This window comes from Ctenocephalides felis, unplaced genomic scaffold (assembly GCF_003426905.1).
Source record: "Ctenocephalides felis isolate EL2017-DRISC unplaced genomic scaffold, ASM342690v1 CF-g0.4_SCAFFOLD_01886, whole genome shotgun sequence".
Taxonomy (NCBI): Eukaryota; Metazoa; Arthropoda; class Insecta; order Siphonaptera; family Pulicidae; genus Ctenocephalides; species Ctenocephalides felis.
The window spans coordinates 66737612-66762791 of NW_020538040.1; the positions used below are offsets into that span (position 1 = coordinate 66737612).

A 25180-nucleotide genomic window follows, 5' to 3' on the forward strand; every position below is an offset into this window, starting at 1 on the left:
TTTGTCATTTTAGAAGTTAACGGATCAGTCGAATTGAATGATTTAAAAACACTCATATTGACATATATAAAGTGATTTAGTTTTTCGTAAATGTATAGTACCAGTTATCCTCTGCTTTATTACAACGACCAATATTATTATTTTTTTTTATCAATCAAAACGCTATTAAAGTTTTATAATACAAAATTGTTGAGGTTTATAAAAAAACAAAAAATTAAACCTAAATACAAAAATATAAATGTAAATAATAAACAGAATATTAACAAAATAAAATTACAAAATATTGAAATAATAATCTTATAATGTCAACTATGGCTGGAACTGAGCATTAGCTACTCTGCCGAGTGGTGAATGCTTCTATGATGGTAGATGAGGAAGGTCTTCGGGCCATTTCTTCTTCAGTCTTCTTGTTGGGTTGGGCAGAGATTTGATGATGGGCTTTGTGTGGAATTCTAATTTCTTGATGTGGGATATGCTTCTTGATTTTATGTATTATGCAACGGTTGGAATATACAGGTCTTTGTGGAAGCAGTAGTTGGATATATACCACGGTACATCAGTGAGGAGTTGTTTCAATATGCAACGCAGGAGTAAGGCCTGCGGCTTAATTTGATTCAACACGCAAAACACTAAACTCCGATACCGAAAAAATGACAGATTGAGAGTATCGTCGTTCTTGTTGGTGGAAAGATTTGTCTAATTAATTCTAATAACAAAAGAGACTAGCCTGCTAAATAAAGGCATAGTTTCAGAAATTGCAAAGACCCTTCGTTTTGGATACGCTTGTTGTTAATTGTGATTTCTTACTACTGGCGTACAAATCGATTTTCTTAGAGGAACAAGTGGAATTTATGCGCACGAAATTGAGCAATAACATATCTGTGTAGTCACTGTTACCGAAGAAACCAGCAGGTTTTCTTGGCCGACAGGCCCAGAGTTATTAAGACTTGCAATTTTCTCGTGAACGAGAAATTATCGATAAGCGCGTGCCATAAGTTCGCTTTGATCACGTCCTTACTATTCGTACGCACTGCCCGTCTTCAGACAAATGTGCTGTTGCGAGTCGATGTTGTTTTGAAAATAACCAAACTTAATTATTTAAAGGAAGTGCTAGTGGTGACAAAGTTTTCGTAGGTGAACTTGTAGAAGCATCATTAACGTACATTTACTAATAAGCGAATGACACGTATAAGCGACTCACATGGATGGACCATTCGTTTCATTGACGATAGACAGAAGTGAGTCGCAAAAAAACAGTTCCTCGATGAGCACTCGAGCTAATCGTGTACGCTTCCCGAGACGTGCATGATACAAAGGGCAAAAATTTCGCGCCGTGTCCAAAACCAACCTGACATGGTTTGCCGCTTAGCGCGCTATTGCATTATGTGAGAGCACTGTCATATTTATCTGCTCGGTATCGCCAGATGCCTGAGCGAATAACGGAGTTCGTTATGAAATATTGCGTTCTCTTTGATAATAGAACAAACGCAAAGCTCAATCAAGACTTTGGGTCCTAGACGAATATCTAGTTTCTAGAGTCCGACTATAGTAATCGCTTTTGCTAACGTAGACTGCGCACTTTTTGTTGAAAGCAAGCGTTGTTTTCAAATGAACGATCCGCTTTTGAAGCTGATTCTAAGACTCGCTATAATAGCGAATGTTTTTGAGCTAAATATAATGTGCATCGCATGGAGACCTTTTATTATCTTATCTGTCCTATCTCAAACCATATAGTCAAATCTTACGGTGTTCTAATCGTAACAATACTGAACATTGATGGTTTCCTTAACCGACGTCGCAGTTACAATAGAAACATGTATAAATCATGTATAAGCACCCTAAGTGATGGATTATTCAAATGCGGATGTAGAAGGCTGCTAATTACGAACGTTCATATTATGAGCGTATATTGCGATCCTCATATTATGTTCATCAGATCCGCAATGTCTATGGATGTCAGTCATATAACATTAGTAGACTGTCGCGTCTACATAAACTGCCGGCATTCTAAACTTTAATGAACTTTTATAATTCAATCACATTTCGCAGTTGGATTATAATATTTCAAGATGTTAGTTTAGAGGCCAAGAACTCGATCGTCATGTTAAAATTCATTCTTTATTTTTATTTAATTACGAAAGAACAGCTCGGTTGATCTTTGCTAAAAACTAATCAGCGCGTTTTCCAAATGATATATTTCGAGAGCTGTTTCTTTGTAATTATATATTTAAAAAACTGCCCATTCTAAACTTGAATGAACTTTTATAATTCAATCACATTTCCTAGTTGGATTATTATATTTCAGGATGTTAGTTTAGAGACTACGAACTCTATCGTCATGTTAAAATTCATTCTTTATTTTTATTTAATTACGAAAGAACAGCTCGGTTGATCTTTGCTAAAAACTAATCAGCGCGTTTTCCAAATGATATATTTCGAGAGCTGTTTCTTTGTAATTATATATTTAAAAAAAATCGTTTTGAATGAAACTTAACACGGCGATAGAGTGCATGGTCTAAGCAAACATTCTGAAATATTAATAATATTATAGTCCTACAAAAAGTGGTTGAATCATATAAATATATTTTTTAATTTATTAATTTCATTTATTTTTATCCTTTTCAAAATTTCCTAAATAAGTTTATAATTATATTCAAAATTTGGAATATTATTTTATATATAATTAAATTTATTTAAATTTATATTAAATTTGCCTATATATTTTCGATAGTTTACCTACTGCAATGTATGTTAATTAAATTTATAATAAAGATTTTTATTGATCTTTAGAATACTAATAAAGTTAGTGTATTCGTTGGGGCAGAACTGTATGGTCCAATTACTTTTACGGGAACGAAATCAGAGGTGGGATTGATTTACGCATATAAAATGCATGCTTCGCTAAGGGATAGGTATCAGTTCAAAACATACAACTGTGGAATAAGGCTTACAAAGAAACGTAAATTTAATATAATCAAAATGAAATTTTTACTCTCTTCGGTAGTGTTGATTGCAGTGTATTGCGTTGTGTGTGAAGCTGACGTTTCATTATTGACTCAGCAAGGATTTAATGGACAAAATTTGCATCAGAAACAAAATCATCAACAAAATCAAGTAAATCAACTTCAGCGACAACATCAACATCAAAACCAAAATCAAAATCAGCAGCAACAATATCAGAATTCGTACCATGGCTATCCTGAGCATCAAGAACAACCAGATTTTAACGACTTTCATTATTCGACAACTTCCCGGTCTGCTCCAACTAAAGGTTCTGGATACAAATACGAAAAACCTAGCCAACCAATTGTTTATCCAAGTGAACCAAGTGAAGAATATTTGCCAGCATCTAGAGAACCAATGAGACCTACAACTGGTTACTTACCACCAAATAACCAGCAACAAGAATATGATGATCAGCCACAATCTTTAGAATATTTGCCTCCAAACGGCCAAGAACAAGATTATCAACAAAATGATATATATCAAGGTCCAGGAGAAACTCGAAGAACAAATAAGCATGTTCAATAATATATTAATCAGAATATTAAATGTTGTAGCACTTTGTTTTATCAGATAGTTATATAAAAATAATGTGCGATTTTTTTTTTAATAAAATGTTTCTAAATACTATATATTTTCAATTATACCTCACCATATACGTTTGTATTTTCCAACCTGTAGAAAAATAGTTACGTGTGTGATTTGGTTATGTGTTTAAACAGTAATGACTAAAAGAAAATGGAAGTAAATAGTGGTGTAATGCTATATTGACATAAGAATAAGACACAACAATTTTCTCAAGTACAAATTAATCCAATAAATTATGTCATTCACGTCGCAATTTAAATGTTATTCAACAACTGTGTTACACATTCAACAAAACTGTTTGAAATAGTAAATATAGTGTAACCAACTTCTGATCTTATTAAATCTGTTTTAATTATAATTTGGTTTAAAAAAATATGGTCCGATATAATCATTCGACTTATGCATCAGATAAGAATAACAATTTTTTTAAGTAAACTATTCTATATTAAGAAATTAAAAATATTTGATCCTTTACCTAATTGTTTGTACACTAATTGAACTATATTTTATTTATAAACCAAAGATTGATTTTTATCTTTACATTAACAACAAATAAGATATAAACCAATTAATGTGTTTACTATATTTTTTATAGAATTTTTTTATAGAATTTTATAATCGTTATTGGACGTACAACGATACAAGCAGAGGCGTAGACTTGGCGAAGCTCCGTATAAAAAATTGATCATAAAAAAAAATAAATGCATTCATCATAACTATCTGTCAATTTCTTCAAAAAAAAATTACAAACAATTCAAATTAAATATACACCCTTTTTGCCTGTTTTTTTTTGGGCAAACTGTTTTATATTATTTATAAGAGATTATCACTACAGATTTTCTAAAGGTTCTACTTTTGTTCAAAGTTACAGTATCGCAAAAAAAATCGAAAATATTTTTTTTATATCTTTACGATTCAGAGGTTTCTAAACATTTTGGCATACCTTAGAAAAATGAATGCATGTGTGTGTGTGTGTTCAGAGACAAACTTTGGTCGACGATTTCGGGAATACGGAGTAAACGATTTGAATCATTTAATTTTTTTTTTAAATCTATATTTTCAAAAAATCTATTTTTTTTTCAAATAAAAATTAAAAATGCTTTTTTAAAAGTTTTGATTTTCGGTACTTTGCCAAGGCACTAATTTTTGCTTACGCACCATATAATTTATGCGGATGATCTGAGCGATACAATTGATGCGGCTGTACACCCCTGACTACAAGTCAATAAATTGACAAAACAAAACTAAAGCTTTAAAACCAGAATATATTAATTATTCTATGTGATTGCACTGTAACGCCTATAAGCATTGCTGGATTTACAGTAGGGGCAATCGGGGCTACTGCCCAGGGCGGCAAATTTTGGGGGGCGGCAAAATTTGGATAGTTAGAAAAAAATTCTATACAATATAATCAACTTTTAACAACATTTTTTATTTCAAGAAATATAATTAACAAAACATAATACGATTGCAATGCAAAATTTGTATTGAAAAAACCGATAACTAAAATTTATTATTTTGCATTGCCTCCCTCTCCGAACCTAAACTTTAAAATTGGTTAATAAGTTATCAAATTTGGCAATTTGGCTAATATAAAGATCCGTAAACAAGCTGAAAGTTCAAGAAAAATATGTTTTTCAGTTCTCGAGCCCTCTTAAAATAACGAATTTGTGCACTTCCAAGCTTATAGCTTCGAAAAAAAATTTAAATTAGTCATTCATGCCATTGTGCCTCAAGACAAATTACTGAAACATCCCGTACTGAAAATTACATTTTATAAAGAGCTTTAAAATTCTTTGAAAAATAGAAAAAAAAGACTTTTAAAACACATTTTTTGTATTTTGAAATTTTTCGAAAATTATGAACTTTTTGCAAAGCAATCGCTGCGTAGCTGTGTCAGAGAAAAAATATCAATAATTGCGAAAATTACCATTTTTCGTAATTGCATGTACCAAAAGCTAATCAGCATGTCCGCTTCAATACAAATCTAATATTTTTTAATAATTCAAGTCGATTTCAAGAACACGGATAAACCGATTTAAATGATTCAATTCCTATTGATAAAGAGACGTGCTGCAGCACGTAACTAATCATGATTAGTTATTGGCCAAGGCAGGTCCAACTGTTTTGAAGATACGGGCCAAAATGCCAAAAATGATAGTTCGGTATTTGAGAAAAAAAGCGTCCAATATCATTCAAAAAAAATTACAGAATAAATATCTGCTTAAAATTGTGGGGGGCAGGTTTAGCGGTTTCGATGATCCAATAAAAAAAATTGAAAAAGAAACATTTGGCGTACAAAACAGATCATAAGAAATATGCACTTCAAATTATCAGATATTTTGAAGGTATTATAATAATAAGTATAAATTTTGTTTACATTTATATGCGTTCTGCAACATTGTTTATCCGTTAGACTGCAACGCGGCTCTTACGCGCTTCTATATTCTGTCCATACGCAGCTGAAGCAGCGCGATTGCTATTAAAAAAAGTTCGAGAGTTCGAAAATTTCAGGGATGGGGCGGCATTTTTGTCAGTGCCCCGGGGCGCCAAATTTCTAAATGCGGCCCTGCCTATAAGAAATGCGAACAAAAAATCGATGACACGAAACGATACGATTCATTCGCGAATTTTCACGTTACGAATATTTTGCTCCGCTATTTATCTCCAAATCTTGGGCTTGAAATAAAGCATGTTCAGTGCTTTCCTCTTGCTTTGCTCGAGCTTCAGCACAATGATAGAGATATTATTTGGAATTTGATTTTTTTTTAATTCGGTTTGAGACCAATTCCTTTATTTGTTATCACGGAGTTTCGTTCGTTTGGTTGTGATTGTAAACTTTTTAGTTGTAAGATACATATTGTAAAAGCAAATGGTTTCAAACAAGTTTGATATGACATAATCTCACAAGATATATGAAATTAGGCAACTCATAAAATTTTCGCGATGGAATTTTTAAATTTGGACATGGACCAAACTGAATAGTTATCACCATAAATTACTTTCGGAAGGTCTATAATATTTTAAAATGTTTAATAAGACTATGAATTGTACCCTCATAAAAGGTTTCATCAAATTTGTTAAAAAAAAATTTACAACTTTAATTATGAAGAAGCTTCTCATAATCTGTACCAAAGACTAATAAGCACGATTTCCAACTGATGTCATTCGAACGGTTTTCAAATTTCAAAATAAAAAGAGATGTAAAACGCAAATGCTAATCGAGTTTTATCAAATGAAAAATTCTAGATGCACCCGTTTTCGAAAAGCGTCGACAAATGGTCAAATTTTTGTTCACAAGCATAAATAATCATAACAAATAAACGGATTTTTTAGCGAAAACATAAACTTCTTAGGAAGTTAAAAATTGCTTATTTTAGAGTTTATACATTTACATAAAACCTTCAAAAATATTCAGTCATCAATTTGCAGTCGAAAAATATGTTTATATCATTTATTATCAAATTTTAATCAAATAAATAATAAAAATTATTATTTTAAAATATAATTTTATTATATATCATTTTCTAGTATTTTGTTGGATTATAAGTTTATTTTTCTGTCTGGTGACTTTTGTTGTAGGGCCAGGTGATGTCTGAAGCTGTTTCAAATTTTGTGTTGGTATTATCTGATTTTCTCTAGAACTCTTCCTATCACTATAATTTACTAGTTTTGCCAATAATTTATTTTTGGGTTCTTTAACTTTCTTTTCATGATGCTTATATTGTCTTTCTTCCGCATATATATCTAGGTCATTATAATAAGGTTTAATTTTATTTCTACTAGATCCCGCAGCATAACTCTCTAAATCTAGTGGTAGGTGGTCTCTTGCAAAAAATCTGAAATCAAATAATTATGTAACAAAATTGTAAGTGTTTTATTATTATTATTATATTATTGTTTTTCAATGAAATTTCTTACATATTATTTATTTAGTTTTAATTTTTATAGTTAAATTGATTACCACTGAACAAAGGCTAAGATGCTAGCCAAAAAGTATTTTAAATAAATAAATTTTTAAAAAACTCTCATACTATTTTTATTGATGTAACGCCCGACTTTTTAACTCAAATTAAACATATATATCAACATCAAATTCAAGATTATTCAATATATATATATATATATATATATATATATATATATATAATTAGTAATTTTTTTCTATACCTATCTCTTTCTGTATTAGAACTAGTATTAGTTTCATCTGCCAAATGTCGGAAAATCAAATTCAATTTCTGCTGATGTTGATGCTGTAAGTAAACAGCATTCCTTTCTCCTTTCAAACTGAAAAAGTAGAAAATACTCAAGTTACATGTTTCATTTTCTCTGCAATTAATAATTAATGAAAAGTAAATACATTGCTTCTCGAACTGCATCATTTAAAGTGTGTTCCCATGCCTCTTGTTGTGCTTCTAACTTTAATACTTGTTTTTCAAGTCTATGACCACTATCTTTTAAATCTATTACCTAAAACGTAAAAAAGTAAATAATATTGTAACACAATTTCTTACAATTATTATATGAATTAGTTATAACTGCAATCAATTAAACATTTCATAAGTATCAAGTAAGACATATTTTGTAATCTGACAAGCAATGGGTTTGTCTCCTACCATGAAATAACTTAAATCTACTTAATGATTAAAGTGACTAAAATTTGAATTGTATAAAAAAAGACATTTTTGACCATCATGACTTTACCACTAACAAAAGTTTTGTCTATTTAGAGTAATAATACATTGAAAACAGAACATTATAACGCATATTTTTAAATTTTAATTTAAATTCATTTATATATGCATATAATATTTTGATATGTAAATAACTATTTATCATTAAATTAACAACTAAGTAATAGAATTTCAAGAAAATTCAGTTCAATATTAAAAATACAAAGCATCAAAGTGAATTTTTAAAAATACCTTTTGAAAATATTTATACAACAATGTCCTAGTTTCAGTTAAAGTTAATTTATTGAGTCTAGCCATAAGCATTCGCTCTCCTTCATCTCTCCTCTTAGAACTAATATCGAGAATACTGGCTTTGCCACATATCCTCTCATTTTTAACTTCAATAGCCGTATCAATAGCTTCAATGGCTTCATCACATTCTAACAAACGTCTTTGCTGAGACAAGTCTAGACTTCTTAAATTCTTCAACTTTGTACGCTGCTCTTGCAAATGATCCCTGGTTTTACGTAAATTTCTTATTTCAGTCCGAACAGACTGTTGCTCTGCAGTATCAGCTGCATGTAGTAAATGCTGTGATTTTTGCTTTAATACCTGAAACACAGAAATTATATTTAGATTTAACTAGATAATATAAAATTGCCAAATAGTAGATGACTGTAAAGGAGAAATCCATATAAAAACCCTGAATCTACTAATAAATTAATTTTACATCGCAATTTGTTCAAAAATACCTGATCAAGATGTGATATTCTACTGGTAACATCCTTCAAACTCCGTTTCTCCGGTTTCTTCACTTGTAAATTTTTCTTCTTCATTTTAAGTTCCTTCTCAAAACTAATTTTTGCTTTTTGCACTTTTTTACTTTGATCATTTAAAGATACTAATTGCTTATTTAATTTATAAAGACTATTTTCAAGTTTATTTGATTCTGCTTCACTATTCTTAGTAAAACCTAAAATAAGTGTTTCATGAGCAGTGAAATAATAGTGAATATTATTACGAGTTACCTGAAATCTGAAATATGTCCTTGAGCCTTTGTTCGTAATGCTCTGTTACTATTTTCCACTTTTCAACTTCTGCATTTGCTTCTGCACTATTACAATTCATTGCAATGTTAGAGGCTTGCACTAAATGTTTTTTAGCATTAATTAGTTCATGTTCTAATTTTGATTTCTTTTTGGTGAATTTTTGTTTAGCTTGTAGTCTTGCCTCATTATTTTGGGCAAGTTCTTTTAATAGTTGAGCTTTTAAACAAATTGTCTCTTTTACTGAATCAATTTGCTTATGAATTGACTCTAATTCTAGTTCTGCATTGTTATACTTAATTTTTAAAACGTCAATATCATTTCTAGAAAGTTCTTTTAAATCCTTCTCATTAGTAGGGGGCAAAGCAGCTGCAATAAATTCATATAAATTATTGAAACTTGTTTATAATTTAATAAAAAGAAAATAAAATTGAATTTTAAAAAATATTATTTTAATTGATTTAAATATAATCCCTTCACAGGGACTCCTAACAATAAAACGAAAAAGTATAACTTCAAACTAATACAGTTAAACATTTATTACCCAAATTTTTTTTGAATCCAGATAAGCCTTATGATGCACATGTACATTTTAATACATTTTGAATGTATAGTACATAATTATATTTTTATTTTCAAGCAGAAAAATAACAAGCAAAACCAAATTAAAACAATACCTGATCCACTGCTTGCAGCTCTTTGTAGTAATTGAAGTTCAACACTATTTAAGAGCTGTCCTGGATGAACACTTTTTCGTCTTGCTTTCATATAAACCGGTTCTGAATTAACAGAAGCTTTTGTAAAGCTTTTGCCCATATCTTTTAATAATGTGGAGAAAAATGATGATTTGGAAGAGGTGTCGTGTGATGGCTTATTCATGGTATCAAAAATTTCAACATCATTTGTACTATTTATTGTACTTTTTGGCAGTGATAAGATAAAGTTTTCAAATTTATCTTTCGTTAAATGTACAGTCATCTCTCTGAATTTGAATAAAAAATTATCATTATTACTATGCTGATGCCATGGACTGTATTAGCAAATAAATCTATTAGTATTCAGTACTTCTATTGCATCAAATAAAGTTGTCTATGAATTAATGGTATTTTATAAGACCATAATTTACTTTCAATCCAGCGGGAATATTTATGGTGGTTGAAAAGTATAATTTAATTGATATAGAAAATAATATTGATAGTCATATAATGAGGCGCAAGAGAAATCACATGCGTGTATAGTTTAACTTCTCTAGAAAAATAATGATGCTCATATATAAACAAAGTAGTAAGCAAAATATAGAAAACACTAAACCCATTAAGTAAACTTTATAATGATTTGTGTTACTTTTTTTACAAAACGATTTAATAATGTATGAAAATATTAACATTACCTGAATAGTTTCATAATATTTTCTATGTCAGTGAATACTTCCAATGCCTTATGTGAATCAGAATCACTATGATCTATGCCTTCAGTATCTGTCATATTTTGCAAAACTTCAACTTCATCTTCAGTGGGGTATACATGAGATTCATTACCATTAAATTCTTTACTATTTTCAGGAGCCTCTGCACAATCACTAACAGAATCTGAGTAATCTTGAGGAGTCTCTTCTTGTATAGATCCCAATTGTTTTGTTATATTTTCTCCACTGCTTAGACAATCATCGCATTCTTGTTTAAGAAATAACCACTCTTCAATCTACACAAATAAAATTTCAGAAATTGATAATCATAAAAACAACATTCAACATTATGCAACTTCAAAATCAAAATGAAAATATAATATTAATTTTTATTAATGCTTAAGTTATCAATTTTAAATCCAACTTAGGTAATTCTACATATGATTTGTAAACACTACATTAAAAGATCAAGCTAATTACCTGTTCTGCATCCCGTTCAGATAGCATTTTATTTGATATTAATCGGTTGAAGAGTCCTTCAGCATTTGAAACTAACTTCAACCACTGACTCGATGCAAATTGTAAACCAAACATATCCACTGTATTTTTTGTTTCCCTTACCTTCAGACATTATTTATTTAGCTATTTAGATATTATTTAATTGAAGAATATTTGGTTAACTTCATATATGTTATTTAAACTTACTTGATTTCCTGCTTGAGTGTTGTTATCTGAGAACGTATTCATGATAACTTGATTTTTAATATTACGAGCACTAGATACCAGTCTTAAATTTTCTATAGTTTCTAGTAAATCGCTTGGCAAGGGAGATACACAACAAATCAAAACAGTTTTAGCGCGGCCACCCAAACTATCCATTAATAATGTTGTCAGGATTGACTGACTATAAGGGACAATGTTATGATAGTTTGGGTATTTATAAATGTTAGGATTCGATAAAATTTTTATGATGTTTTCAAAATTTTGCAAATCATTGTCTAATGGAATATAAAATTGCTCTCCAATTTCATTAGTTGTAAGAGATCTTTGTGTACCCGCTAAATCACAAAAACTCATAGTTGACAGCCGATGCTGAATTAAACCTAAAAATTAGCAATAACAATAAGTTTATCAGTAAAGTATGACTATACATGTTATAAGTAAATACCTTCAGTGTTAATCCATTGCTGTTCTAAGCATATTGTAAACAGTGAATGACATTTCACATTATTTATACATAAATTTGTAAGGCCTTGTTGTAACCAATAAAAGGCTTCGGATACTGTATTAATTTGAACGTTACAAGAAATATCATTAAAAAGATCTTTGATTTCATTGTTAAATATTTGAAACCAACTTATGTGCATTACATAACTTCTTTCTGGCATATTACCCAACCTTGAGAATATGTCTCGTAAAGTCCTGTAAATAAAAAATATGTTATTGAACTTTTTTTTCCATTAAAATAATATTTAATCAAATTATAATTATACAATAAGATATAAAACTGATGATATTTAAAAAGGAAACCCATTTATGATGTGCTAAATCAAAATTTTATTAATAAATTATGATCCAATTTTAAATAACTAAAATACATTCTTTGTGATTACCTGGGAATTATCCCATGTTCTGTTTCACTGAAAGCGCAATGTATACCAGGACCAAAAATAGTATAAGTCTTTCCAGTTCCAGTCTATTAAAAGAAAAAAATCTGTTTTATAATGTCATGTTTTTTTTTTATTTCATTTCATAGATGCCTTTCTGTAATTTTGCAGAATGCTCTATAATTTTAAACATGTATACAACTAAAAAATAAATATGAGAATTTAATTATATATAAAACTAAATTTCAGCTTTTAATTATATATGAAACTAAAATTACACTTATATAAATATGTATTCATATCTCTTGTGGTTTGATCATCCTTATTTAGATCAAAGTTCTGTATATACTTTTACGAACATTTCCAATTGATAGTCTTTTACTAATATAAAGTAAAAATAAATGTTGAAGTTTCTAAATAAATTATTAAATCAAAATTATAGATAAAGTATTGGTTTGATAATATGATAGATTTTGTTGTGTATAAGAATCACAATTTGGCGTTTGAATAAATTACAATCTGGCAGCTGCATTGTTATTATATGCAAACTGGATTGAGCTCGAGCTGCATTATGATAGGTATCATCAAAACAAAAACATCATTGTTTAAAATACCTGTCCATAAGTTATGACAGATGCATCATATCCTTCAAGTACCACTGATATATTTGGTTGTATAATACTAGTATACAAATGTGATTGAGATATGTCATGAGGGCACGATAAAGAAACTGGAAAAATTTCTGCACCAGCTTGGATATATTGACCACCAGCATCATTCACTATAGGATTCACAGGTATCGAATCCAAATTTTCTGTTTTCTGAGACGAATTAATTCGAACAGCAACTTGGATAGGGGTATACATTTTTCATATATTTCGCATTTTACTTATACGTTATATAGCATGGGCTTAATTTTAAGTAATATTAATATAATTATCCTATATACCAAAACATAAAAAATTTGATTGTCAATTCGCTCTACCTAGATGTAAATATAAATAATGCAACTGGAATGAACATCGTGCTTTTTGACAGTTCGTTTCATACTCAACTTTCATCTATGGTTCGTTTCATAGATAAAAAAGTATAATGGTTCGTAAACGGTAATCAATCGGTAAACGGTATTTAATCGAAATTTTCATTTAAAAATTAACTATATATGTGGCTAAGGTTACTTAATGACCGTTTATATACATCCTGCATCCAATCACAACGATTGGATATATTCTTGCTATTTGCGAATTTAAGTGAATATTATGCTCGGATTGAAGTTTCTACTAGATTCAACCTTTTATACTCTTGGTTTTAACTGCTTTCGTTTATGTTTTGAGAAGCCGCGTTAAACGCAGTGTGGTTAATACAATTTAATCATAGCTAAATAGGTAAGTAATACATAGATAAATAAGATAATTGAATATATTCACCTTACATACCGTGTACTTAGATATACAATATAATGCCGCGTCTCCACTGTTACGAATCCGTGCGGCGAATGGTGCGTCACGAACAAATTTGCGCAGCGGAGTGATACTGTGCGAACGCACGAATTCCCTTTAAATTTGTCCACTGCGCATGTCCATAGCGCACTTTTTTCTTCTTTTTTTGTTTGAAAATGGGAGGGGGGGTTATTTTTAGAATTACGTACCCTGCCGAACATGGTCGAAGCGACACGAAAATTTCAATAGCTTGCGTTCGCGGCGCTCGCTCCCGCCGCGAGCAACCCGACGCATCGGGCTGCCGAGAATACCCGAACCGACACTAATGGATTAGCGTCAAAGCGCGGATCAAAAATGTAAATAAGTAAGCAGTCATTAAAATTGATGTACTAATTATAATTTTATCTAACTATTAGTATAGGAAATACATCGGTAATTAAGTTATAGATATGTTGAAATATATGTATATCCAACTAAAATATATTTTGGTAGACTTTATTTATCATATTTCAGAGTTAATTTTATATCATCATGATATTATCATGTATATATATATATATATATATATATATATATATATATATATACTCTTACTACTTATATGACGTATCATATATTTATTATTCAAAATAAATTAAATGTTTCAAAAAAAAATGGTAATATTGTATTATTTGCAATTACGCTAAATATCATTTAAAATCTTATTAATATGCAGACTGAATTTTTGCTCAAAGTCTTTTCTGACAAGTATTTATATTTAGAACAGAAGTAATAATTTTTATTCAAAACTGATAATTGTTGGTCAGCCTGCCTCTGTATTCGTATACGTTATTTCTTTGAACTTGTACGTAAACGTTGATCTGTGCTACGGTATAAGTTCAATTGTACAGTGAAGGCATTAAGATATTTCATCGAATCCTCAATTTTGAAAATGAATATGCGTAGAGAAGATGTTATACTTCTTTACACTTCTTATAATTGAACTGTATCAAGAAAAAAAATATTATGGAATCCTAAAAATTTCAAATGTATCAAATTGCTCGCAGTGTGCGTCGCGCACAAGAGCCAACGCATGCGTGCGTCGCGAACAGGATTCGCCGCACGGATTCGTGCAGTGGGGACGCAGCATAATAAAATGTCCCGTGATATTTAAAGGCGATAAGGTAAAAAGTTCGATATTGGTTTATCAGATATTTTAAAATCAGATGAAAATTAAAGATAAATCGTTTAAATACTAGGGCAGGACCAAATGCAAATGAAAATTATCATATACCTTCTACAACATATGATATATTTAAAGAAACCCCTTTAAAGTATCTTTTATCCATCTTTTATCCGTATTTAACAACTTTTGTTGCAAACCTGCATTTTAGCGAGCTATCAACTGTCATGCAGTTTGTTGACGTTTGGTTATGACATGTCGTTTGTTTGAACATGTTTATTTCAACAAAACACTATCTACACTTCTAATCGCAAATGTTTATCACTACTTATCGCTAGATAAAATATAATACTTCTAGATATTATTTTTATATCAGTTTTATTTCAGCACGTGATTAATCAATCAATAACGTGAGCTTACAAGTACCTAAAATCGCTTGAAATTGTATGTGATATTATAAGTCGTCGCAGTTACTAAGTTCTTATTCGAATAATCCAAAATGTGTTCTAAAGACCCGAGCTCATTCTGTAGAATTGGTATGAATAATTACACAAAAGAGTAAAATACTAAAAGTTTCATGTCTAATTATTTTATACTAAATTTTAGATCAAGAAAAAACTGAACATATACATTTTAATTGGCGTGTGGACTTCTGCCAAAAAGTGATAGATGGTTGGGCCTCATATAAGTTTTCAATAACTTCGAAAAATGATGGCAAAATAGTAAAGACTGTTTTAAAAATTCCAAATATAATGGAATGTCACTTAGACCTAGTTTTAATATGTTTTAGGTGTTAGATGTAAGCAAGTTGAATATTGCATCTGTCACCTGTGATATTCAATCAGAGTCAAAAGAATTAGATTTTACTGAGACTGATTTGAGAGAGGGCATTGGTTCAAAGCTAACAATTACGTTGCCACCTGAAGCAAAATCAGAAGAAACGTTAGTATTGGTCTTATGTGCAAAAATAAACACAAATAACCCTTGCATGTAAAGTTTAAATGCACATAATGGCTTTCACATTTTCAGAATAGCGATCAAAATTTGCTATTCAACATCACCTGATGCTAGCGGTTTACAATGGTTGCAACCACAACAAACATCTGGAAAAGTTCACCCGTATATGTTTAGCCAGTTTCAGGTAATAAAAACTGTTTAATCATGTCTAATATTTCTGGTTCAAAAAAAACTTTTTTCTGAACTATATAGAACTATGAATATTGCACTAAAATCTAGGAAATTATATTTTTATTATCCTTTGAATACTTTTGTAGCTTCTAATTATGTAAATATGTCATTTTTGAATCAGCAATAAAAGATATCTCATTCAGAATATCATAAACTTGGAAACTGAAGAAACTTATTCAGCTATTTTATGTTTATATTCTCAATCATTATTTACCTTGAATGTTTCCTAAGCAAGAGTGAAAATAATAATTAAAATTATTATCCTATTAATATATATTGAAATTTTATATAAATTGTAATATTTTAACAGGCTATTCATGCGAGATCTGTGTTTCCGTGCCAAGATTCACCTTCTATAAAGTGTACATATTCAGCTAAGGTAATGTGTCCTAATGAGCTAAAAGTGCTGATGAGCGCGATTTGCGTAGATTGTGAGAGTAAGGAAGGAATGTTTACTTTTAATCAAAAAATTCCTGTGCCGTCATATTTAATTTGCATAGCAGTTGGCGCTGTTGTGTCCAAGGATTTAGCACCAAAGTTTGTACTTTATAATATTATGTGATGATTTATAACTAAATTGATAGTCTGAAACACATTTCATATAAGGGGCGGCGTTCATTAATCACATGAGATTTTTAGGGGGATGGAGAGGGTTGATAAAAAATTGCGAAATATTACGTGGCGGAGGGAGGGGTATGGTAAGATATTACATGTATTTATTTTTTTTTCTGTATTTGAAAAAAATCCAAACATTTTCCATAAAAATCAAAAATTTTACAATTTTTTCTTGTAACTAAAAATACATGTGATGTTTGGAGAGGAAGGGGGGGGGGGGTAATTTTAAATTTAAACTAAAATATTCGAGTTTTTCATTTAATTATAGATTGAGAGTGTGGAGTGAAAAAGAACAAATAGAGGCATGTGCTTACGAATTTGCGGAAACACCTCAGATTTTAGCGGCAGCGGAAGAAATTTGTGGACCTTATGTCTGGGGCCGTTATGATTTACTTGTTTTACCTCCTTCATTCCCTTATGGTGGAATGGAAAATCCATGCTTGACATTTGTAACACCTACTCTATTGGTAAGATTTTATCATTTGAAAAATCCTTTACAACAACAAATTTAACATTTTATTATTTTGAATAAATTGAAGCAAATTCTACTCCAATCAAAATTTGCTATAATTTATCATAAATGATAATCGTTTTATAAAAATTATATTGATTATTTTTTCACTTTTGTTATTTATTATTTTGTTATTCACTTTTGTTATTATCTATCATATTTTAGGCTGGCGACAGATCGCTAGTGAGTGTTGTTGCTCATGAAATAGCACATAGCTGGACTGGAAATTTAGTCACAAATTGCAGTTTTGAACATTTCTGGCTAAATGAAGGTTTCACTGTATTTGTAGAATACAAAATTCAGGGAAAATTGCATGGTGAAGATGTTAGAGACTTTCATTCGCTTTGCGGACTCACAACATTGAAAGAAGAGGTGATTTTATTTAATAACCTACTATTTTGTGATTAGATTAAAATTAAATCATATATAAGTAAATAAATATCAAATATTTCATCTGGAATTATGTGATTCATATTTTAATTTTTCTTCAATTTTTGTTTTTCCTTATTCATGTTATTTGATCAATGTAATTATACTAGTAGCGTCAAATAAGTTTCATAAATGTTAAATAGCTTACAAGTATTTTAATATTGTATTATATATAGTGATCTTTTACTGATTAATTTTATATAGCTATTTCATACTTAGAGGCGCAATATGCTGCTGAAGTCGAATATATTATTATAACGACTAACACAGTTTTTGCGTCGTTCACGCACACTAGGCGAACCGAAAGTCGACGACAATATTATAAAAGTATTGTGGATTAAGCGGTTTCCGCCAAACATTCAGGCCAAACATATCGACATATGAGAATCGCGGACATTGCGTTAATAGTTAATATACAAATACAATCCACAGATAAACAAATGGATAATGTAATTCACAAATTTCGGAGCTTTAAAAACTGAACTTAAATTTTTGCCATCTTGGATTCGATGGATGCAAAACAAGTTCAAGCTTTCACCCAAGGCGGAAGACACCCAACCTTATTAAGAACGAATGTCGCAAACCCATCTCAGTGTGGTTACTGCCATATCACTGCAATAAATTGTGTTCATTTAAATTTTATATATGCATATATATATATATATATATATATATATATATATTTATACTATACTATACAGTGATACCCCGCCATAACGTACGGCTCGCACAATGGACGTTGCGCATAACGAACCTTTTTTTTTCGGGCGCGAACGTTTCGCACAATGATCTTTTCTTCATACAACGTACTAAATCGTTGCCATTTGTATTCAAAAAAATATGTTGCTCAAAATAATTCAAAGAGCAGACCTTGAAAATCTTTGCTCTGCTGTGAAAATATATTTGTTGGACAAAAAACTCACACTTAAATCATTTCGTTGTTGGGTAATTTACATTCACACCCTAAATGTCTTGAGAAAAATTTGAAAGCGCATGTATATATATATATATATATATATATATATATATATATATATATGTATGTATGTTTAGTTTTGAACGATTATCTGGCTTAATCCATGTTAGCTATTATTATATTTATCTTGCAGGTTCAACTATTAGGTGAAACCAATCAACTGACTGCTCTCGTTGTTAACTTACAAAATTTAAGTCCTGACGATGCATTTTCTTCTATACCTTACATGAAAGGCTCTTTGTTTCTAAGATATCTTGAACAGTTACTTGGTGGTCCATGTAAGTATAAATTTCTTGCATTTTAAAATAGATTTATTTCATATGGAATATTAAGTCAATTCAGATTTTATTCATTTTAGGTGTTTTTGGATGTTTTTTGAAAAGTTATTTAGCTCATTTTGAGTTTAAGTCTATTGAAACAAATGATTTTAAGCAATATTTGCTAGATTATTTTAAGGATAATCCTAAAATTAATGAAATCGATTGGAACACGTGGCTATATTCTCCAGGAATGCCTCCAGCAATTCCAAAGTATGTATCATTAGAACAAGTTCCTACCTCTGTTTTAAAAGCAGTAGTGATCTCTGTGAAATGTGATGATATATAAACCTAAGATTTTCATTTGAGCATGGTTTACTTACATCTGTAGTCAATAAATTGAATTTAAAAGATTAAAATCTTAGATTTAACTTCATCATAATTAACATTTTATTTATTTATTTATAAAATGCATTATTACAATAAAGATGTAATTTTAGGTATGATAGATCTTTACTCAACGTGTGCAAGGAACTTGTTGATTTTTGGCTTAACACTTCTGCTCCTGTTTGTAATCCTCCGGACCACCTGAAAAAAATATCATCTCAACAACTAATTCAATTTTTATCATTATTAATCGAAAAATGCCCATTGGCAATTGAAAGACTGAAAAGATTAGACACAATTTATAAATTAAATATTAGTAAGAATTCTGAAGTTTGTTTCAGATGGTTACGATTATGCATGTTATCTAAATGGGAAGATAAGATTAATGATGCTTTGGAATTTGTCACAAGCGTAGGAAGAATGAAGTATGTTCGACCTTTGTATCGAGACATGTATGCTTGGGAAACGTCACGAGAACGTGCTATTGCTAACTTCAAAAAACATAGAGACAGTATGATGTATGTTACTGCCTACACCGTCTCTAAAGATTTGAATCTTGACTAATTTTTCTTTGAAAAATCAATTATTTAAGAAGTCATTTGTTATTACTGTTTTGAATTGAAATAGTATTGCTTTTTTAATTTTAATAATTTTACTTGTGGTTTTAGTGGATTTACTGAATTGTTACAAAATGAATTAATACTGCATGTTATTGAATAAAAGTATTTTATATACTATAACTAAAACTGAATTGTTGGCATATGTATTTTTAAATTTGAATAAAAGGGGTCCAATTGTACTACTTAAGTAAAAGTACTTTGAGAAAAAAGGTCGTTTTTGTAAACATTTTTGTATTAGCCTTTCTTCTTTTGTGAACAGGACAAGTTTCTGAAATGACACTATTTACTCATAGTTTTTATTCTTGGGTGGGTAGCGGTCTTATTTGTTAACTGGGTGTTAGTGTCATTATGTCATGAGGTATATTATAAAAACTTTTCGATATGTGTAAATAATTGACATAATCAATAAAAATTAAAATTTATCAACTTTTGAAATTGCGACGATAAAATAACTTTGCGTAGGCGCATGATATTTTAATATGTTTGTTAAGCTTATAAACTTTATCATCATAAAAAATCTCAAAATGGTTAGAAAAAAAAGGAAACCTAATTATGACAAAAGGCATATCTTTACAAAAAACTAGCATGATTCTCAACATTTTGAACAGTTTTTGAACTTTTAAAATCGATTCAGGAAATTTGGTCAAAAAACGTAGACGAAACATTTTGCTCTTACTTGCTAATTGTAAAGTAATGAGTTTTAACTGAAGGATTTGAGAGAATGACGACAGGTAACATTTTTGGCTCTTTCGGTGGTTTTGCTTGCTTTCTGGGAAGATAATTTGCAGGTGTATTCATGCATGTTACATAATATATGAGTAACATTTTTTGTGATCACGACTCATGTAATTTTTTTTATCCTCAATTCTTTCATCAATATGCATTTGAAAATTAATTTATTTGCTATATTTTTGTTTGTTTTTATGATGGTTATTAGTGGTAGCTGAAAAGTATTACATTGATTGCATTGCATGAATCGAAGTTTTTGAAATTAGTAAAGAAAAGGAAAGAAAGCTTCCATATATCGCTTCACTTAATAAGTCCGTAGGATAACTAAGAAAACTCATTTTTTGGCAAAATTCTTTTTTTTTATTTTTTTTATCATTTTTTGCGCATCCCAAAAACTGACGCCATAACTTTGCCAACTGATTGGTTGCATTTTTTCTCGTTATTGCGTCTAGTCCACTCGGTTGACTGTCTATTCGACTCCGGAGTGTAGTGTTGAAGCCAAGTCTTATCCATGATGACATATTGATGTAAAAACTTCTTTTTATTTCGATTAAACAGCTCCAAATACTCTTACGAATCATCAACTCGTTATGCTTTTGGTCAATTGTGAGTTTGCGCGGCACCCATTTAGCGCAGAGGTTTTTCCTATTCAAATATTTGTGAACGATATGTCCATTACGTACTATTGATATCTTTAGGGTGTCAGCTATCTCAGGCAATTTTACTTTTCGGTTTTCCAAAACGTTTTGGTAGACTTTTTTTTATATTTTTCGGTGTAACCGCCTCAATTGGCTTTCCGCGTTCAGCATCGTCAGTGTTTGTATGGCCACGATTAAAATCAGCAAACAACTTCTTCACCATCTACCATCTAAGTATTAAGCGATACTTTGGCAGCAATGGTATTTTTACTCATAAAAAATCAATGATGGATCAACCCATGAAATTGCTTTGATTTCATGGTTTCGAAAAACACAAAAGTAGCGTCACTTGAACCTTTGTAACTTGTAATCTAATCGTTGGATTATTAAATTTTGACATAATTATTTTTAAAGTTGTTGCTTCTTACGAATCATATGGATGATTACATAGCTACAGCATTTATGTGTTATCCTACGGACTTATTGAGTGGCGTTATATACTTAGAAATAATATATAAAATGTAACATTACGTTATAATATATTATATTGATAAAAAATGTTATAATATAATGGCATAAAAAATAATAAAATCGCGAATCATAAAATAAAACTGAATCACGAAGAAACATAATTAAGAAATCACGAAGAAATAAAAGTTAAAAAAATGCCATTTGGCGTTCGAAAACCAGATATTTTGTAATTTAACCCTTTCCACTCGCGAATTCTGAGATTTATATGAATTTTGCCGCCGGAACGGCGGCATCCGAGTCGAAAACGTTAAATCAACCGATATGAATGGATATCAAAAACTTATACAAAATTTCTAAAGTTGAGATGAAAAAAATGAGAATAAAACTTCGATTCATCCAATGCAATCAATGTAACACTTTTCAGCTACCTCTAATAACCATCATAAAAACAAACAAAAATATAGCAAATAAATTGATTTTCAAATGCATATTGATGAAAGAATTGAGGATAAAAAAAATTACATGAGTCGTTATCACAAAAAATGTTACTCATATATTATGTAATATGCATTTAAAAAATTTTCTATGCTTTCAAAAATTACCAGTGTTTTTAAAGAAGGCAATTTTTTTTAAATATTTACAAGATTTTCATAAATTAAAAAAAAAATAATTTTCTTTTCTTTCAAATGCGATTATTCTATATAACAAGGAGGTAAATTGTGAACAATTTTTTTCACCATAATCACGTATTCGTATTTCTGAGCTTTCACAAATTTTAAATTACAGCACGGGAAGTTCCAGCATTTGCCTTAAGATACGATCCACGCACCACTCGCAAATTTGAATTTTATTCGCTGTTACACGTGCTTTTAAGTGCGATGCGCTGCTTCCAGTTCGTGTTCTTTCGTTTTGGCAACAGATGCCGTCACCGAGAATCGCAAAGCAGAAAGCACATCCACAATGGTAAAATCGATTTTTTTTGTATATAGCTAAATTGTTAAGTGTAATCAATGGTGTGTATGTTTTAAATGCAAAAGTGAAGATATTTACAGTGCAGTGAGTGTAAACAAAGTAACTAATTAAAAGTAATATATTTATTGTATTTTACTATAAGTTAACACATTGAAAAAATAAATATAAACGCAAGAGGTAAGTAATTCTATAGAATTTTATTTCACAAGCGAATTTTTTCATTCTTTCATAATAGTTTCCCGTTATGTAAAATGTATTATTTTCAATATTTATATTCTGGTATATTAGTAATTGAAACTGAAAAAATGCTACATTTAGAGCATGGCTCTTTATAAATTAGGGACATAGACTATTGATAAGTAGACTAATTCTATAGTCCGAAAATAATAAATGGGGAAATACTGAATATTGGAATAGTGGAAAAAATCATTGTGAAAAGCAAAAGAAACTAGACTGAATTCATATTAAAAACAAAGTGCCTTCGAAGGCAAAGTATTGATACGATTAGGCTGAAGAAGAATGTAGACGATCTACGATTAAAGGAAAAGAGAAAAGGAATGGAAAACCGGAGCATAGGATACGGAAGCGTGATAGTAGAAGTTTGAAAAGAATTTAGACGTGTGAATTATTAAAAAAGTGAAGAAAGAAATTGTGGAATTGGTACACACAAATAAATATTTTTTCTTGCTTAAGCAAGATAATGATTAATTATGAGCAAATTATCCGTATTATTAGCAGTAATAATTTTTGTCTGAAAAACTGACTGATGATACGATTAGGCTGAAGAAGAATGTAGACGATCTACGATTAAAGGAAAAGAGAAAAGGAATGGAAAACCGGAGCATAGGATACGGAAGCGTGATAGTAGAAGTTTGAAAAGAATTTAGACGTGTGAATTATTAAAAAAGTGAAGAAAGAAATTGTGGAATTGGTACACACAATAAATATTTTTTCTTGCTTAAGCAAGATAATGATATAATTATGAGCAAATTATCGTATTATTAGCAAGTAATAATTTTTGTCTGAAAAACTGACTGAATTCTACAAATTTAATAAATGATTATTCTATATAATAAGGATGTAAATTGTTATGAAGAAATTTTATTTTTGCACCATAAGCACGTATTCGCAAATATAAAACACATAGATAAAAACCGGTGAACATGCATAACAGATTTAATATATATATATATATATATATATATATATATATTATATATATATATGACGAAGAGCTGGGTACAAAAGCCCAATTTGACTTTGAATAATTGTAATGTGAATCAATATTACTACAAATAATACATATAAAACAAACAATTATTGGACTTAGTGTAACTCCCAGCTACTTCATCAATGTTAAAATATGTTTCTTTGCTGTTTTTTTTAAATTTGTAACCTGGTTATTTTTACTCCATAGATGGGGTAAATTGGAACTGCCGGGGGGCAAACAGGTTCAATAGCTTATTTTACTTATGAGGGATTTTACGAAACAATACTTGCATTATTCAACTAATGCTAAATATAAATTTTGCAGGTTAAAGGTTCAGTTTGTCCTATAATAGGGGTTATATAAAAAAACGCTTGAATCCAACTTCAAATTAGAAAAACAATTAAAAACAAACAAACAATTAAATGGCGTATACGTAAAAATTATATTAAGTTCCCGTAAACTAATCCACGGTGCTCATAACCAAAACAACTAACAACGAAAGAAAATACTTTCGTTATGAAATTTCAAACATTGCCCTTTATTTCCTGATATCCACGTCGTAAGATTCAAGGTGATTCAAGACTGGCTATACATCTTTTTTTCTGTACTTTACTGGTTATTGAGATATCGGCGGTGAACCTTTAAGCCCCGGTATATATATATACGAGGTGTGTTCAAAAAGTACCCGGAATTACTAATAATTAAATTTCGCGGGTCTGGAGTGTCTGATTGTCAAAATTTTTTTTTATTGTGTTGGTATACATGCCCCTAAAGTATGATGAAATTTTCAGCTATATTCACTGTTTACTTGTCTGTGTGGTAGTCGCTAAGGTTCGACGTGTTTTTCTGAGCTCGGCGATTTTTACAATGGAAGAATTGAAAAGTCAAAGAATTTGTATTAAATTTTGCGTTAAAAAATGAAATAAAGTAAAGTGTTGCAAAGTGCAAAAATTCACCAGATATGGCTCCGTGTGACTTTTTCCTATTCCCAAAGTTGAAGAGACCCATGAAAGGACGGCGGTTTTTCTCGATTGAAGAAAATCGCTGAGAGTGCTCAAGGACATATCAAAAAGTGAATATCAAGGGTGCTTCGAAAATTGGAAAAAACGCTGGCATAAGTGTATTATATCTGGGGGGGACTACTTTGAAGGGGACCACATTAATGTAGACGAATAAATAAATATTTTTTTGAAAAAACGAAAATTCCGGGTACTTTTTGAACAGACCTCGTATATATGTGTATATATATATATA

The 25180-nt window shown here is 30.0% G+C and overlaps 2 protein-coding genes across 2 annotated transcripts; one reads left to right on the plus strand and one right to left on the minus strand.

The window, feature by feature from the left end:
* Nucleotides 1-7111: 7111 nt before the first annotated feature.
* LOC113375242 (kinesin-like protein costa) lies at nt 7112-13188 on the minus strand. The gene is made up of 13 exons (XM_026615185.1): nt 12937-13188; nt 12329-12411; nt 11884-12137; nt 11421-11818; nt 11196-11336; nt 10701-11011; nt 9988-10292; nt 9293-9679; nt 9017-9237; nt 8517-8876; nt 7952-8061; nt 7762-7878; nt 7112-7430 (listed from the first exon to the last, which is right to left on the minus strand). The coding sequence occupies exons 1-13, from the start codon at nt 13186-13188 to the stop codon at nt 7112-7114; spliced, it is 3258 nt and encodes a 1085-aa protein (XP_026470970.1).
* A 1995-nt stretch (nt 13189-15183) lies between these two features.
* Nucleotides 15184-20071, plus strand: LOC113376980 (leukotriene A-4 hydrolase). The gene is made up of 10 exons (XM_026617121.1): nt 15184-15459; nt 15530-15645; nt 15714-15865; nt 15953-16064; nt 16422-16648; nt 16995-17193; nt 17403-17609; nt 18776-18920; nt 19001-19172; nt 19400-20071. The coding sequence occupies exons 1-10, from the start codon at nt 15423-15425 to the stop codon at nt 19848-19850; spliced, it is 1818 nt and encodes a 605-aa protein (XP_026472906.1). The 5' UTR covers nt 15184-15422; the 3' UTR covers nt 19851-20071.
* The last annotated feature ends 5109 nt before the right edge of the window (nt 20072-25180 follow it).